Below are 18,742 nucleotides of genomic sequence, written 5' to 3'. Positions count from 1 at the left end.
ACGGTTGATGCGATTTCTATAAATCTCATCATATTTCTTCACATGAATATATCCCTAGTCTAAACCCACCCTAAGCCCCTCATTTGAGATTGTTGGTCCCGTGGCCATTTTTATCTCAATCTTATCACAAGTCTGTCAAACTTTGCTACGATGGGAATAGGCAATTAACCGGTTATAATCGTTCTCCTAACAGGGCACCCTCCAGAAGTTCGTCGACGATCTGTTCGAGACAATTTTCAGCACCGCACATCGAGGTTCCGCACTACCATTAGCAATAAAGTACATGTTCGATTTCCTAGATGATCAGGCTCTGCTGCATGGCATCACCGATCCGGAGGTGGTGCACACCTGGAAGAGCAACAGTTTACCATTGCGGTGAGTGGCAACCCAAGTCTCACCAATGCGTCAGTTCTAAACATATACGTTTCTGTTTCTTTCCCGCGTAGATTCTGGGTTAACCTAATCAAAAATCCTAACTTTGTGTTTGACATTCACAAGTCAAACATAGTGGATTCTTGCCTATCGGTTGTGGCTCAAACCTTCATGGACTCTTGTTCAACGTCCGATCATAGGCTAGGTAAGATCCTCCCCCCTACCATGCATCCCTTCGTTGTGATTTTTCTAACGCGCCGTTGTTTTTTTTTCGAAACAGGGAAAGACTCACCTAGTTCTAAGCTTTTATACGCTAAGGATATTCCATCGTATCGCGAGTGGGTGGAGCGGTACTACAGTGACATCCGGGAGATGGCCGCCATCTCGGACCAGGACATGAACGCGATGCTCGCCGAAGAGTCACGGGTGAGTGTTTGGGTTCCCTCCGTCTGTGAGATTGAATTTAAAAAATTTAGCTCTTTCAGCTCCACACGACCGAGTTCAACACGAACTGCGCCCTGCACGAGCTGTACTCGTACGCGGTCAAATACAACGAGCAACTGACGGTCACCCTGGAGGAGGACGAATTCTCGCAGAAGCAGCGGCTTGCCTACAAGCTGGAGCAAGTGCACGGCATCATGTCGGCCGAGTAGGAGGGGGAGGAGAAGCAGGAGTAGTAGTAGTAGCAGACAAGACAAGAAGACTCTTTAGAGGTTAAGGCAGAGGCGAAGTAAGCGCGAAAACTACACTGAATTGTGAGCAAAAAACGTATGTGGAAGAAGAAGGAGAAAAAAACTAAGAAAACCAACAAAAAAACATTATTAAGTGGAGAGTGTGAAATTTATTGTCGAAACAAAACAAACAAAAAAATAAATAAAAATACAACACTGTCGTATCTATTTTTAACAGTCGCTTTAGTGATGATGGAATACAATTGGTGATCCCAGAGACTTGAGGAAACATTAGGAGACAAACCAACCAATGCCAGAAAGACAAAAACAAACATCAAAAACCGCAAAACACAAACACACCCCAGCCCTACACAAAACAGAACGAAACATGGCAAATCTTATAATAATTAAAAAAAATATCTCATATAGCTCAAAACAAAAAAAAAAGTCTAAATGTAATAAAAAATGAAAAATTGTGTAATTGATGTGTTATAAATTATTACTAAAATATAAGCTGATGATTTTATTAGTAAAAAAGAGCGAAGCGGTCTTTCTGTTATTTTGCGGCATCTGAACATAACCTTTCATTCAATAGTTCAGGGGATGTAAGTATACCTAACTGCACTACCACAACAGCTCAGATATGGATCATAACGGTTCAATCATTGAACGGTAACGGTATTGAATTAAAGAGACTTTAAACTCTGAGAGTTCATTCGTCTCTTGCCCTTGAGGGCGGGAAATTTAACTGGAAAGAAAACTAAGAAAACTATTGCAAAATTCGTTATTCTCGCTCGACCCAGTCCTAGTAACCGCTATGGATGTATGTCGTATCGCCGCACCCCACACGGCTCTTGGGCCAAAAACACAACCAAACAATTGGAGCAGGGAAAAAGCCCGGGAAAAAGCACGTTTGAACATTCAAATTACAGAGAAACTTTTAACGCGTACTTAAACTTTATTTCACAATCAACGAACAATGGACATAATAGAGCTTTTATAACAAGACGAACTTAACAGAGTGCTTCATTCCTTACAACTAAAAGACAACCTATAATAAGACGAGTACAATGATCTATTGGATAGCGTAGTGTTGCCAGACGACAAGAAAAATCTCGTCCAATTTGGAGGAAAACAGTCCTGAAATATTTCACGATACAACACACTGAATTCTTTTTTATGCGATTCTCTAGAAATTACGCGATTAGGCTTCCCAGCAAATATTAAATTGTGTAACTTTTGCACATGCTAGGTCACAAATTACAATGGCATAAAATATCAATCAAAGCATGCATCATATGTATCCAGAATCGTATAAAATGCAAAAACACGATTTTCTATATCACTGATGGATTAAGACGGTATAGCGATCGTCCTAGTATCGTGATATGCAGTATTATATACGCACATTCTCTTTATTTCAAATAGCATTGTCGGATCAAATCGCATAACAGTGTAGAAAGCATCGTATATCGTTATATATGGCTTTATAAGCATATAAAATGTTGCATATACGTATATCGCCTCCACTTTTGCGTGTATATGTCAGTTATATGCATCACATATCATCCAAATGTGCCCTGGGTGTATGTATATCGCCTTCAATTATGGCTATTCATACGATTTAATGTTTGCTGGGTATTGTCGCTCCGTTGGGAATAATTGCAAGTGCGCGTCTGACAAGTGCATTGCAAAACTAAAAAAAAGTCACAGGAGGGTTGTGTCCGAGACACGACCGCATAATTGACGTAGGATTCCGTTAGTCTATCTGTTGATTTTTGATATGTTCAAAAATTAACATCGGCAAACTCTTTGATAATGATTTGGTGGCCCTGAAAAGACCCGTTTTGTTTGGTTGTTCGGTATTGTTTGTTCATTCCACCAGTGTTTACCGAGTGATGACGACAGCAGGATGGCAAACAGTCGTTGGATAGTACGTATCACAAAAAAGATGCTTAAGTGGAACGAGATATGATGGAAACCGTCCACTGTGATCCTAGATTAGATGCCGCCTGTGTTATGTATGGATGAAAAAAAAAGACTCACTAATTTATAATAATTAATTACCAATACCGAACACAATTATCAATTTTTCACTTCAGTAAAAACATGTTACTTTAAGGAGTCTCGACCGAACACTCGTCGGGTGCGGATGAGTTTTTCTTTGCTCCGCGTCTGATTTTTTTTTCCTCTTTGTTTAGCGCGTTTCAACCTGTTTCGGCTCTATTCGCTGCTAGGAATAGTTTGTTGGTGGAGGTTATCGTGAAAATGGTTTCTGGTTTCGTTATGTTAATGGTGTTGTAATGAAAAAAAAGTTCAAATTCAGTTAATCAGTTTTGTGGTTATTTTGCTGGATTATGGCGTTGTTTTTTTTTCAACTCTCTCGTGTACCGTGGTTATGTGTGTATGCGTGGTAGCTTGGTTTTTAGAGCATGTTTTTTACAGCAGTGATATTAAGGATGGAATCCACTAACCACTAATTCTGCCAGCAAAATGATCCAACTGTATCGAGAAACATCAACATCCCAGCTAAGTACTATTAACAATTTGTTATTTTTATAACCGATCCGAAATGCAATCCGCTTCAAGTCTCTCGGTGTTATGTGCGAGAGAGAGAAAGTGTCAGTCAGTAGAAGACTGCGGTGATGGCGGGTGCGGCTGCGTGTGAGAGTGTGGGATTACGAGTGCGCGATCGTGGAGGATGACCAGCAAACATGTGATTGTATTGGTGTGGTTGCCTTGCTTCCCAGAACGGACTCGTTTGCTTCGGAAGACCAAGGTAGTTTGATTCTTTTCGTCGGTTGACGTACAGTCGAGTTTTTGTGAGAGGATTGGATCGGAGAGCATATTTTGATTGTGCGATAGCTGACGGATGGAGGCAGGCTGTTTTGTTTGTTCGAGGCAAACGATTTCGGTCACGGCAAGGCGGAGCGGACGGTGTAGCCACACCGGTGCAGTTTTATGTCGTTGTTTACTTCTCGCAGTTGCGTGAGATTTGTGCAGCCGCATTTTCGCGCGAAGTTGCATTCAATCTAAACGACATTCTAGAGTTTTAGAAGATCCAATAGTTTTAGAGGTTTTTATATATCTAATATTGTCTTCGTGGTAAAGAGCGCATTGACGTCAACGTAACATCGATTTTCTTTTCATTTAAATCTAGCTAGACGTTGACTTTGATGTGTATGTACAAGCGGCCATAAGATTTCCATGCAAGAATATTCAATGTAGTGTGCGTTTCGACCATGAGAATGTTACGGAGGTCGAGAGAAAAGTTTGAATTAACTTACATTTGTCTCTTTTGCTCACCCATCTTTTTTCTTGGGATTAGTAGTTCACCTTGAATGTCAGTGAGTTCTTCTTGTATGTATCTCCTTTTCGGTTTTTTTTGAATAGAGGATTGACGTTGCTTTTCCTTCAATTATGTCATTCTAACCCTTACTACAAGAACAATGATTTCGTTAATAATTGCTCGACTGATCACTTGAGAAATTGTTAGTTTTTATTACAAATCCAAATCGCAGGTATCAAGTTTTCCTTTTCGAGGTTCAAATATAAATTGCAAGACTAGGTTCAAGATGCTAGAGTCCCAATTCGGAAAACTTCCGTGATTTCCGTGTATTACAATGGAAGAGCATGACGTGCGACTAGGCACAAGTATTAAGTCCGATCCGAGTCTGATAAGACCTTATCAGGTGACCCTTCAATATATTCAATCTTCAAATGCATTTGATTTTCGAGTGTTTGCTCCGTTGAACAGAGGAGACTTTTCAGGTTACCGTTCAGCTGCTACGAAATGCATTTGATGTTCGAGTTTTCGTTTCAACGAGTAATTGGGTCCACGCTTACAAAATTAATACACTTACCAGAGTTATGATCCTTTTGCAGAGACCTTTTCAGGTCACCCTTTAATATCTTCACGGCTACGAAATTCATTTGGTTTTCAAGTTTTCGTTTCGTCAAGTGATATCTAGTTTGCGTTAGCATAATCACATCACTTACCACAGTGAATCCTGATTATTACCCCTTCCCACTAACAAACTATCCCTTCCATGATAAACGCTAGGGAAGCACGCTATAGAGGCGACCCTTCTGGCCTTCGGGCGGCGAATATCATACTAACATTCCTACCCTTCCCCTGGTGACTGTAAGGACGTGGCCGGCGTCGTTATTGATCATTGAAAGCTCGAATCACCGAAAATTGCACAACGAGAATGATTTGCTAGTCCCAAGCGTCATTCTGTGTGTTCTTTGTGCAATTTGGTTGGTTCAGGTCAATCACGGAGAGCAACTACGAATTGTACAGTCTACCCAAGCTCAAGCTCAAGCTCAGTAAAAACATGTTACTTTAATGTAGAGAAAAATATTTGAAATGGAAAAGGTAATTTTCTTTTATAATTTTTAGTTTCTGAATGTTTATTCAACCAAATGTGAATTTTAATTGGACTAACAACACCAACACCTATACTATATAAAGAGCATGTGTGAAATCACATTTTCTAATATTTCTTCACTTTTCCAATTTTTCTCGCCGTATAAACTTTTCTTGAGTGGAAATGAACATAACAAAACAGACAGCTTAAACCGAACGACCCGTTCTCGAGCGGGAACACACCTTGGTTTTTCATTTATGAAAATTGAAATAAATCGTTTCATATATCAAGTGATTTTTAACACAACAATTTTACACTTACACTTGTGCTAAATTTTTCACAATACATGATCGGTCATTGATGAAATTTCACGAAGCAACCAACACTAAAGTTGCAGATTTAAATTTTATTTGCTAGAATTAATCGTATCCCTCACCCAACTTGGAATATAAAAATGCCCCCGACTTGCATATATTGGCAATGCCGAGTTCACCCAGGCAGCTTGGTTTTGATGTCTCTGTTAGGGAAAACATTTCGGTGGGAGCAAAAGCTCCCCCTTCTTTTATGTATTTGCAATGCTGATTACCCCCAGGTTGCTTGGTTTTGATGTCTCTGTTAGGGAACCGCCACATGTATCGTCAATTTCAACCAACCAAAAAAGGGGATTTCCGTTAGGATAGGGGTTGAGATTTTTCAACAGTTCGATAGTTCGATAGTTTCATGACATATATAATTTTCTTCAATATGAAAAATTGTTATGGAGTACCAGAATCGATTGACGCAAAAAATTCATCAATCCATCATGAAATGACTGAGCAATAAGCGTTTGAAATTGGACAATTTTCACGATGTGCTCGATTTTCGATTTTCAATTTGTACCCCAATATGTTCCCGAAAGACGTAATCCTACGTCAAAACTTCTAAAGATTGATTAAATAACTCTAAAATAAGACGAGAATATTTGACATCTTCTATTGGCGTAAATAGTAATACAGGTCGGACTCGATTATCCGGGATTCGATTATCCGGAATTTTAGACTCGATTATTCGGAGTATTTTATTTTTGATTTTCGGAAATTTTGAATAACTTGCATATTGAATAGCCAATATGGGTATCAAATGAAAGGGCTTGACTAGTAGAACACAGTTATTTATGAAAAATGCAAATCCAAAAAGGTCGCCACCACAATATGGCGCCATATATATTTTTTGACGTAAGATTACGTCTTTCGGGAACATATTGGGGTACAAATTGAAAATCGAAAATCGAGCACATCGTGAAAATTGTCCAATTTCAAACGCTTATTGCTCAGTCATTTCATGATCGATTGATGAAATTTTTGCGTCAATCGATTTCGGCGCTCAATAACAATTTGAATTATTTTATGAATATTTTTATTTTATTGAATAAAATAATATATCTCATGAAAATAACTATCGAACAATTGAAAAATCTCAACCCTTATCCTAACGGAAATATCCACTTCTAATTGGTCGAAATTGATGATGCATGCGGCGGTTCCCTAACAGAGACATCAAAACCAAGGTGCCCGAGGGAAATCGGCATTGCAAATATATGCAAGTCGGGTAATTGGCATTTTTATATTGCAAGTAAGGTGATTGATACGATTAATTCTAGCAAATAAAATGTAAATTTGGAACAAAATTACCTTTTTCATTTCAAATATGTTTTCTCTATATCAAAGTAACATGTTTTTACTAATGAGAAAAATTGATAATTGTGTTCGGTATTGGTAATTATCTTATATTACACTAGCTAACCCGGCAAACTTCGTCCCGCCCATTTACTTGATTAATTCTCGAGTAATGCAGAAATTTGTGTTTTATTTGTATGGCAGCCACCCCTAAGAGAGGGATGAGGGGTATCTAACCACCATAGAAACATTCATTGCACCCTAAAGTTTCCATATGCCTAATTTGGTTTAATTTGCTTGATTAATTCTCGGGTAATGCAAAAATTTGTGTTTCATTTGTACGGCAGCCCCCTCTAAGAGAGGGAGAAGGAGTATCTTAACACCATAGAAACATTTATTGCATCCTAAAACCTCCACATGCCAAATTTGGTTTTATTTGCTTGATTAATTCTCGAGTAATGCAGAAATTTGTGTTTCATTTGTATGGCAGCCCCCCCTTAGAGAGGGGGGAGGGGTCTCAAAATATCACGAAAACCTTCCCCGGCCCCAAAAACCCCTACATACCAATTTTCATGTCGATCGGTTCAGTAGTTTCCGAGTCTATAAGAATCAGACAGACAGACAAACATCACTCCATTTTTATATATATAGATAGATTTATGAGTTTTTTTTCTTTATTTCATCTATACATAACACAGGAGGAATCTCGTCTAGGGTCACAGAGGGCGGTTTTCATCATACCTCATTCCACTTCGGTATCTTCTATCTGATACGCACCACCCAACGACTGTTTACCATACTTCTGTCACCACCACTCGGTAAACACTGGTGGAGTGAACAATCAATACTCAACAACCTAACAAAATTGCCCTTTCCATGACCACCAAATCACTATCAAAGAGTTTAACGATGTAATTCTTCAAACATATCCAAAATCAACAGATATCCTAACAGAATCCTACGTCAACTATGCGATCGTGTCTCGGACACAACCCTCCTGTGACTTTTTCATAACCCCATCAATATGGGTATCAAATGAAAGGTAGAACACAGTAGATCATGAAAAATCCAAATCCAAGTTGGCTGCAGTTCCCAAGTAAACAATTATTTTTTAAGGTGACCGGAATAAATCGCCACAGTAAACAACTGCAACAGAAACAACCGCTTAGAAAAAGTGTAGTAGGCTAGAAATATTTGGCGCGGGAAAAACATCATGTGCCTCACATTTCTATTATAAATTTATTCTCTTGTTCTCGTTTTTCGAAATTTATTCTGAGGACAATGTAATGGGGACGAAGTCCCCATTTGGCGAGGATAAGGAATCGAGGCGGCCCATGCCGCCAAGATGACGCAATCCGAGTCCACCGCCGACCCGCCGTCGGAAGCGGCGGTGTCTCGCACGCAAACCTGGGATCCACTGATTGCCCGGTTAGTTTGAAACATAGGATACGATCCTTTAGCAATGTCCGACCGAGCTCTAGCGAGCGTCGGACGGTATACGTCTGCCCGGGGCGTTACGTTTGCCTGGGGCGATACGTTTGCCCGGTTAATTCTTGTTTTGAAATACAATACCGCGCCACAATATTTATAGCCTACTACACATTTTATAAGCGGTGGTTTCTGTTGCAGTCGTTTTCTGTGGCGATTTATTCCGGGAACCATTTTTTAATGGTTTCATTAAGCTTGCCCTGTTTGAGTGTTTGTAGGATTGTCTCACATTAATTGAAATTGGACCCCGTTTCTGATCACTGATTGATCTGAAATTCTACTGCCATTATAAAACTGCGTATTCCATGATCTTGAAAAATTCAATTTGACCGCCGCTCAAAATGGCTGAGTGGCTTGACTTGTAGAATAGACTACATTGTGTAATCTAGGGCAACGATGAGAATAAAATAAAATCGTGGGGTATATGATGAAACAATTAACTGTGGATAATGGAAATCTAACGTTTATTTCTTACCTAATTTTCTTCGGAATATTTTCATGATGTAATGTATTCTACTACCATTGCATTTGATACCGATATTGAGGGGATTGGTGGCGGCGACCTTTTTGAATTTATGTTGTTTTTTATGTTTCGTGCTCTCCAAGTCAAGTCAAACAGTTATTTTTAGCGGTGGCTAAATTAAATTTTTCAAGATCATGGAATACGCAGTTTTATAATGGCAGTTGAATTAAAGGTATGTTCCAAATTTCAGATCAATCAATGATCAGGAACGGGGTCAAATTTAAATTAATGTGGGCCAATCCGACAAACACTCAAACATACATACAGATAGGACAAGATGAATGAAACCATAAAAAAGTATTTAGTTATTTGGGGACTGCGATCTTGGATCGGGATTTTTCATGATCTGCAATGTTCTACAAGTCAATCCCTTTCATTTGATATACATATTTGATAGGGTTCTGAGAAAAATGTGTAATCCGCCTTTTTGTAGCGGCTTTGACTGTGTAAATGACTGTGTTCTACTGGTCAAGCCCTTTCATTAAATACCCATATTGATGGGGTTTTGGGAAAATATGTGCATTATCCTCCATTTTTTACCGGTCGCCATCTTGGATTGTGAAGGTCATGGAATACGCAGTTTTATAATGACACCAGAGATAAGCATGTGTTCCAAATTTCAGATCAAACGGTCAACAGGAAGGGGGTTAAATTTCTATTAATGCTGTACCTACAGACACAGTTACAAAGCTACAAAGTTACAAAGTCATAAACATACTAACGGGTCCAAGCTAGATCAAAGCGTTTAATAAAAAAGTGCAAATCATAAGGGGCTGGACACATACCACGTGGACAACTTTTGGGGGGGGGGGGGTAGGGTTTACGAAAATGTCCACGTTTGTCCACGGTAAGGGGGAGGGGGTATAGGTTACATCCACGTGGACGCTAATAAATATTTTGAAAAACAAATATATAAGGGGCGAACACGAAATTATTGCGACACCGAAAATGTCATGCCAATTTTCTTATAATGTTTAGAATCAAACCAAAATTTTAGGGTAGTTTTATACATATATTTACTTCAAAAATCAAAAGAAAAGTTAAAAAAATTTAATGAAGCCTTGAGTGTAAAATTGAAACCATTTTCGCTTGATGCCCTCCATCAAAGTCTTTACAGTGTCATCCGGTACCAGTTTGTCAGTTTTTTCCATTTTCTTAACATGTCCTTCTAGTCTTTGACCGTCTTCTTGCTATTCCGAAGTTCCCGCTTCATTATTGCCCAGTACTGCTCCACCGGGCGCAGCTCCCGACAGTTTGGCGGGTTCATGTCCTTTGGCACAAAATGGACAGAATTGGCCTCATACCACTCCAGGACACTTTTAGAATAGTGGCATGATGCCAAATCTGGCCAAAATAGCGGAGCTTCGTCATGCTGCTGCAAGAACGGCAAAAGGCGCTTCTCGAGGCACTCAGATTTGTAGATCTCGCCATTTACTGTGCCCTTTGTCAGGAAAGGCTCACTCCTCAGTTCGCAAGAGCAGATGGCCTGCCAAACGAGATATTTGGAGGCGAACTTCGACATTTTCTTCTTCTTAAATTTGTCGTCCACATCGAACTTGCTCTTGCCGGTGAAAAACTCCAACCCCGGAATTTGCTTAAAATCGGTGTTCGGATCGAACAAAGAAACTTCCTTGTTAATCGACCTTTAATTTTTCAGCCGATCAAAGCTGTAATTTATTTTATGGTTAAAAAAAAAATACATTTAAGATACTATTTTCCTTACAATTAGTGTACCTTTAAATTCTTAATTCCTCTTCCTTTCTTCCTTCCTCTATATACTCTCTACGTGTGGATCGACAATTTGTTTTGTACGTTGGCTCCAAATACTTTTCCGTGTGAAATGTTAAATTCCTGTTCGTTGTATCTGTGCCATAAATATTGTTTCAAAGCTTGTAAATTTAATTTGAATTTATGCTTACAAGATTTATATGTGTAATGTCCTGAATTCTATTATTTTCGTATCTAATTCAGCTCTATAGAAACACTTCCTTTTCATAAATTTCCTAATATCAATAACATTCCACTTGTATAGTATTTCTTTATTTTCTTCTTCTGGCAACTCTATCTCTCATTCTCAGACTCTCTCCTATCTCTGTCAACCTTGTTTGTTTACAAACATATCCACCCTTGTGACACTTCACATACCGTGCGGTAGTAGATCTGCAGTGCTCCCAACATATTCCCCGACCCGTAACCCTGGTCCGGAAGTTATGTCCGGTTCGGTGTTACCAGCTTCTAACTCCAGCACGGCTAAGTTCACTACAGCACGCTTGTATCGCTTAGTTCTGGTACGCACCCATGCCTGCCGTATACGTCCATCGCTAGACACGATGGGTTCTTCTACTATTCCGCGGACCCAGCACTTCCGGTTGTTGCCTTCGACAATATACACCAAGTCGCCCGCTTTCAGTGGTTTCGTTTCGCCAAACTACTTTGTGCGTTGATTCAATGACGGAACATACTCTTTGATCCAGCGTTGCCACAGCTCACTCGCTAACTGTTGTGATCGTTTGTAGGTATCTCGAAGAGCCTTGGTGTTTTTGATTCTTCAAAACGGTGGCTTTGGAGTTTCAAGTCATTACATTTAATGTTGACCATCGGCTTCCCACCCTTACTGTAAGCTCCACGTACATCTCTTCCCCGGGATTCCTCAGCGTTCTGATCTTTTAACCAAGCCTTCACTTTCTGCTCCGACGCTTCAGCTACCGCAGCTCCTTCTTCCACGACTGATTGAACTTTTTGAAGACTGTTATTCATTTTACACCGAATCTCGTTCCGCTGCTTAAAGAATGCTTGTTCATCTGCTAACTGTGTTTCTAATAGCTCCTGTTCTTGTTTAAGCTTTTCTGCCTGCATCAAGCGTTGCGCTTCAAGTTCCCTCTTGCGCATATTCCGTTCCATTTCCAACTGCTTTCCGTTCCATTCTATCTCTCGACGTAATCTAGACTCACGGATTTCCATTTGCTTCGCAAATGCTCTTTCACGTGCTAGCTGTTCCTCCTCAAACTGCTGCTCAGTTAGGTCCGAAACAGATCCATTGCCGCGAACAGAACCCGCATCACTTCTCAATCCACTTTTGCCTTTATTTGATCGCGTCTTCACAGGCTTAGGAACATTAAGTTGTTGAACGTTAGATGCAACACATCGCAAACAGAGCCAATCAACCTCAGCGATTTTCTCATCCACACCAGCGCAAGAAAAATGGGCCCATTGCTCACAATTCTTGCATTGTACCCAGTCGATATCATCCGACTCACCTTTGCTGCAATATACGCATACTGAACTTGCAGTGGGTGGGGCCTTTTCATGACCCACATCGTCTTTAGTGTTACGAGATGTCATTGCGAAGAGTAATCAAATCCGAATTAATTCTTTGATTTTTGTTCGGATGGAACAAAGAAACTTCCTTGTTAATCGACCTTTAATTTTTCAGCCGATCAAAGCTGTAATTTATTTTATGGTTAAAAAAAATACATTTAAGATACTATTTTCCTTACAATTAGTGTTCCTTTAAATTCTTAATTCCTCTTCCTTTCTTCCTTCCTCTATATACTCTCTACGTGTGGATCGACCATTTGTTTTATACGTTGGCTCCAAATACTTTTCCGTGTGAAATGTTAAATTCCTGTTCGTTGTATCTGTGCCATAAATATTGTTTCAAAGCTTGTAAATTTAATTTGAATTTATGCTTACAAGATTTCTATGTGTAATGTCCTGAATTCTATTATTTTCGTATCTAATTCAGCTCTATAGAAACACTTCCTTTTCATAAATTTCCTACTATCAATAACATTCCACTTGTATAGTATTTCTTTATTTTCTTCTTCTGGCAACTCTATCTCTCATTCTCAACCTCTCTCCCTGAGAGAGAGGAGCCAGCTGAATGACAGATAGTTTGTTTTCTTCTTATTCTTTTTACGAATTCTCATCAGGAAAATTCAAATCGGACAATTTCAATCAAGCAAGTTGTTGTCATTCATTTATAAGAAAAGTGTTGAAACTTGACGTGAACTTTTGTTTGTGAGATCATTTGAGCGTTTTTATCCGCGATTTTATTTTTGACTTAGGACTACACCTAACAGGAATATATGGGGGATAAAAATTTGAGCACTTACATGATCAGGAAATAATAAAATATGTACCAGGTCAGCCCACATCATGACTTCCAGCAGCATCGGCTCATTCGAACAAGTTTTTTTTTTACTTTTGATAATTCCGATATAGTTGTCTAAAAGAACTATTTCGATGATTTCTAAAAAATATCCGAAATAAGAAGTAAACTGATTTTTATGATTTGCTTACCGGTGGAGTTCTTGTGTGAATTAATGGGTGTTTTGCGCTCATTTGTGACTTTTTCCGATCGTTCATTCAATTTTCGTGAATTCTTTCATTCTTTAACTGGTTCCAGTTTGATTTATTGCTGCAAGCTCGGTGAATCGATTTTTGCAATGTGAGCCATAATTGTATATTCTCCGATACAATTTGAATATGCAGCGTATGTGGAATATACAAAATAAGCGCTAATCTCCCAATGAAAAGAGTCAACATTGATTTCTCCCAGGTGCATTTTGAGGGAATTTTGTTTGTGTCCGATGGAAATAAGAATAGGTTCCATCAAAATGATGCTGTGTCTGCATTCTTAATAAGCACTCTGCCCTTCCTCACAATACCCACTTCCCGTTTGTTTTTCTCAAGATTCATTGTACCCCTTATAAGTTCTCGAAAGATGTAATTTTACGTTGATCGCACTTGATCGAAGAAATTACGAAAAGAATGTATTTGAGCGCAGTATTTGATATACTCTTTCTGAAAAGAACTGGATTTGATTTGCTGAAAACACTCTCGTGTTGTGCGTTATGTGTGGCGACGGTAGTTTTTAACGAAGCTGCTTCTGATTTCTATGGCTTCGGCTTGTATGCAGCGATGCTCGAGGATTTGTTTGACTTTTGCTTCCGGGCAGCCACACCAGCTCGATGCTGACGCTTTCTTGGTCGCCTTCTTAGCGATACTATTCTTCTCTTCGGTGGACTCCTTTTTGGCCTTGCTTGAACGAACACGATGCTCCAGTGCCCTTCATTTGCACAAACATGCTCTTGGTGGTGACTCCATTCATCAGGATTTCGGAGCTGCTACCTGCTTATATACAGATTTTTGTGATTTCAATAGCTTGCTTTCAAAGCAATTTTTGAGCTTTGGAAACAAATTTTTGGATCAATAAGTAACACACATATAACACGTAGATATTTTTTCTTTCGAATGAAGCGGTTATCATACCATTTCTTTCAACCGGCAGGTGTTATTGCTCAAAATTCTGTTTCTCCAATGTAACACTCTCGTTCTCGAAGCTTTGAACTTACACCCCGGTATAGAAATGAAAGATGTAGTCCGACGTCAACATTATTTTCTTATAAAATGTCTTGCGAAAAAATATCATGTTAAAATTTTCTACATATTCCAATACTTCCCCTTGGTTCACCGTGACTAGTTCGCGCTGACATAAGGGCGATCACAACAAACGCGAGCTGGCTCCTCTCTCTCAGCTCTCTCCTATCTCTGTCAACCTTGTTTGTTTACAAACATATCCACCCTTGTGGCACTTCACATACCGTGCGGTAGTAGATCTGTAGTGCTCCCAACAATCGGCTTTTATATACGTTTCGTCGTCCATCACACAGCAGCCATTATTTTGTCAGCATCTTCTCGTAGAGCTTCCGTGCCCGAGTTTTAGCCGTCGATTGTTGCCGCTCATCGCGGTTTGGGAAGTTCTGTACCTTGTATGTATGTAGTCCAGCTCTCTTCTTTGCATTCTGGACGTAGCTCTGCGACATGCCGATCTTTTTAGCCAAATCACGGCTTGAGACGTTGGGATTCGCTTTAATCATCCGCTTCACCTTTCCCTCCGTCTTTTGTTCTCCGGTCCCGGTTTGTTTTTTCCAGCTCCTTTGCCGTGGTCCAACGTCAACCGCTCCTGGAACCGCTTCAACACTCTGGAGACGGTTGAATGGTGAATGTTCAACATTTGTCCCAACTGCCGGTGCGACAGGTCAGGAAATTCCAGGTGTTTGGAAAGAATTTGTTCTCTCGACTCGCGTTGGTTCACCTCCATTTTCGTTGAATCGAAAAACACGACTTCGAGTTTGACAGCATGTAGAAAATACACATCAATGAGAAAGTGTGCAAAATTTGGTTGATTTTTACCCAATGGTAAAAAAGTTATGCCCTGTTGAATGTGTCGCAATAATTTCTTGTTCGCCCTTTATCTGTATTCAACAATATATAAAAAAATATTCTGCATTGCAAGAAAAATTATACTTATTTCTGCTGTCTGATAGTACTGCGCGGGTTAATTCCACATTTCTTCACATCGTTGAAATTCTTTGCAGAAATTTGTATTCAGAGAGTATCGCATATGAGCTGAAAGCGATCGATTTATTTTCATTGATTTTAAAGAATCTGGCATTATTATTACCGATCAGAATTGGGACGCTATCATCGGCAGGATTCAAATGCCACCAAAGCATGTTGGAGTATTGTAATATTAACCGTTTGAGTGCGGAGCAAATTTTGTTAGCATATGCCAAAAATGCGGATGAGTTTGGGTATATTTAAAAAAAAATACTAAAGAGCTTAGATAACTGATTTGTGTTAATTAGAAAAAAACACATAAAAAGTGAGGTTTACAAAATTTAATAACATAAACTAAGTTCTACACCTTTTGACCGAAAACATTAAATGGATCATATCTCCATCAACAACTCGCTTCATAGATGCAATGAAAACTCTCAGTTTGAAGCAAATAGTGTCAGGCGGAGAAAAGTATTATCCTTTACAACAATGTAGAGCGAAAACAATTCTTTGCGGCGAGCGAAATGAACCATCATTAGATATCTCCAAAGCCGATCTTCACCTGCAGAGAGCCATTCTTTGTGTCTAGTGAGATAGGAGAAAAATTCGGCATTATAAGCTTCTACCAAACAACAAATCGATAAATTTCAACGAGCACTTCGTAACTAAACGATTAAAAAAAAATCGTCAATCTAGAACAAGCGTTCAGAATTGGCCAAGGCGCCCTCTTCCAGAATAATGCCAAACTTCATGTTTCTTTGAAAGCCCACCAAAAATTTTTAGAGTTTCACTAGGTATGATAGTCTACCGGGTATCATCAGAAATTGCATTTTTTGTTTATCACTTGTTTAGACTCCCAATAAAAAATATTGAAGGTCAAAAATTTTGACTCCGTAGCCACATTGGTTGCGCGTTCGCTGAGTAAGCGATCAGTCGTGAGTTCAAAACTCAGGGTCCTCAATTGACCATGTTTGTGTTGTAACAGAATAACTACGTCCACGCAACAATTATTAGCGATGGAGATCGATCCATGATCGAAATAAGATCGATTCATCCTTACAACTGCTCTGCTCTGCAAGAAACATCGGTTCTATTAATAACACATCAATGATAATATCAACTGTCTCCGCTGTTCGGTGGTCTAGCTGGACAATGTAAGAACAGAAAAAATACTCTTACGCCTTAAAGGCTATTGTGTAATGTACGATATGCAATGGTATAAACTGAATACCCTTACACCTAATATGGCAACTGTGTAGTGCGCTATTTATAGATTCGACAAAAACATGTGACATGTACACGATAAAATGCTAATGAGCCTAAATGAATAAACAAATGGGATAAAAAAAAAAGAATTTCGACTCATTGGACACAGTTTTTTGACGAGAAAACCAAGAAGTTCTGCGATGATGAATTGTTGCATGAAGAATGACGAAAGATTGTGAAACAATACGGTGCACATAGAAAAAAAAAAAGAAAATGTATGCCTTAGTATTTTCTTTTTGATTTTTTCTTCAAAATCGGCATGATTATTCCAAACAATTCAATATTACCCAATATTTATTAAGTTGAACGAAGAAAAATCATTGGTAGATGAATCGCGTAGACTTATTATTGAAGCCTAGGCGAGGTAGATTTTGCAATAGGAAACTGGTTTTAATAGGATGATGAATTTGCGGATCAGCTAAGTGAACGGCATCAGTTATCAGGCACTAACTTACATCTTTTAATTTGATCGGCAGTTTTGGAGTTGAGTTCGCCAAAACTACATAGCACAACACAACATGTTTATATCTTTATACATGTTATGATTTTCAATCACTGTATTCCAATTACGAAGCACTTGATTTCATTGTCTGATTCTCTTGAGAACTCATAGTTCAGCCAGCTTGCATCGGTTTATGATAGAAAATGTTCGAGATTAGATTCACATGTGATGTTTTGCTATAACGTAAATATTATGTTTTATAAGTGATCACATGGTAAATGAAATTTGGAAGAAAACAAACAGCAATACAAATAGCTTCAAGAGTTGTTGATCCCCAAAGCTGTTCAAAGAATTGAGAAGAAATCGTCTTTAATAATTATGTTCACATGTTTATAATGTACAAAAATAGAACAAAGAATAGAAACGAACATAAACTTAAATTTAGGCGCAATTCAACTAGTTTTTCCAAGAAATGGAGAAATGTCCACTTGGACAACAGAGGGAAGGGTATAGAAAATGTCCATGCTTGTCCACGGAGGGGGAGGGGGGGGGTGTCTGAAATCGTACTTTTTCTGTCCACGTGGTATATGGACAGCCCCTAATTATATTACGTTTACCGAGAGAAAATTCTTTTTTTTTGATTCGATTATCCGGAGTGAAAAAAAATCAATACTCAGGATAATCGACCTGTACTAGAAAGAGCTGGATCATATCGGCACTTCAACGAGATTAAAACGCAACCTAATTGGTTTTTCATACGAAAATGTGTCTCTTCTACTATTTTGAATTTACTTATATTTTGCCTAAGTGTAGAAATCCAGTAAAATTCCTTGCTCGACAACTTCTATGAAACACTATGCTTCTCCATTGATTTACATAAATTGTGTGTCACATCAAATTGCATCACGGAAAAAACGCTGTAGAAATTCGCCCAGTAGACCGATCCTTTTGAAAATTTTAGACAGTAAAATAAAAACTATTAAACAACTTTTGGCATTTTCTTTTTATTCATACTTCGAGCCCAAGCCCGTATGCTCGCACCTTCCTCTTTACCTCGTCCATAAGGTTCTGTACAACGTCAGGTTGTAGTTTTTTTTGAACAGAAATCCATTTTCTCTTGAAGTCCGCCTCCGATTTGACAACTTTTGGGTTCTTCCGGAGGGCCTGCTTCATAATTGCCCAATATTTCTCTATTGGGCGAAGCTCCGTCGCGTTGGGCGGGTTCATTTCCTTTGGCACGAAGGTCACCCCGTTGGCTTCGTACCACTCCAACACGTCCTTTGAATAGTGGCACGAAGCGAGATCAGGCCAGAGGATGGTCGGGCCCTCGTGCTGCTTCAATAGTGGTAGTAAGCGCTTCTGTAGGCACTCCTTAAGGTAAACCTGCCCGTTTACCGTACCGGTCATCACGAAAGGGGGGGGGGGGGTTCCGCTTTCCGCAAGAGCAGATCGCTTGCCACATCATGTACTTTTTGGCAAACTTGGATAGTTTCTGCTTGCGAATCTCCTCCGGAACGCTGAATTTGTCCTCAGCGGAGAAAAACAACAGGCCCGGCAGCTGACGAAAGTCCGCTTTGACGTAGGTTTCGTCGTCCATTACCAGGCAATGC

The 18,742-nt window shown here is 39.3% G+C and overlaps 1 protein-coding gene and 1 long non-coding RNA gene across 6 annotated transcripts in view; one reads left to right on the top strand and one right to left on the bottom strand.

Moving 5' to 3' along the window:
• Positions 1-1,582, top strand: part of LOC129762012 (plexin-A2) — a 138,456-nt gene extending 136,874 nt beyond the window's left edge. For 4 of the 5 annotated variants that reach the window (XM_055759961.1, XM_055759971.1, XM_055759981.1 and 1 more), the window contains 4 exons: positions 194-375; positions 447-577; positions 653-798; positions 849-1,582. In XM_055759961.1, coding sequence (XP_055615936.1) covers positions 194-375; positions 447-577; positions 653-798; positions 849-1,025 — 636 coding nt within the window. In that variant the 3' untranslated portion in view covers positions 1,026-1,582. The remainder of the gene's footprint in view (positions 1-193; positions 376-446; positions 578-652; positions 799-848) is intronic. The other variant, XM_055759991.1, reaches the window with a different exon arrangement.
• Positions 1,583-10,544: 8,962 nt separating this feature from the next.
• LOC129761336 (uncharacterized) lies at positions 10,545-11,073 on the bottom strand. Its single transcript, XR_008740440.1, has 3 exons — positions 10,999-11,073; positions 10,814-10,943; positions 10,545-10,746 (listed from the first exon to the last, which is right to left on the bottom strand). It is a non-coding gene; the product is annotated as an uncharacterized LOC129761336 (long non-coding RNA).
• Positions 11,074-18,742: the final 7,669 nt, after the last annotated feature.

This window comes from Toxorhynchites rutilus, chromosome 1, assembly GCF_029784135.1.
Source record: "Toxorhynchites rutilus septentrionalis strain SRP chromosome 1, ASM2978413v1, whole genome shotgun sequence".
NCBI classification, from domain to species: Eukaryota; Metazoa; Arthropoda; class Insecta; order Diptera; family Culicidae; genus Toxorhynchites; species Toxorhynchites rutilus.
This window is presented reverse-complemented; position numbering and strand designations above follow the sequence as displayed.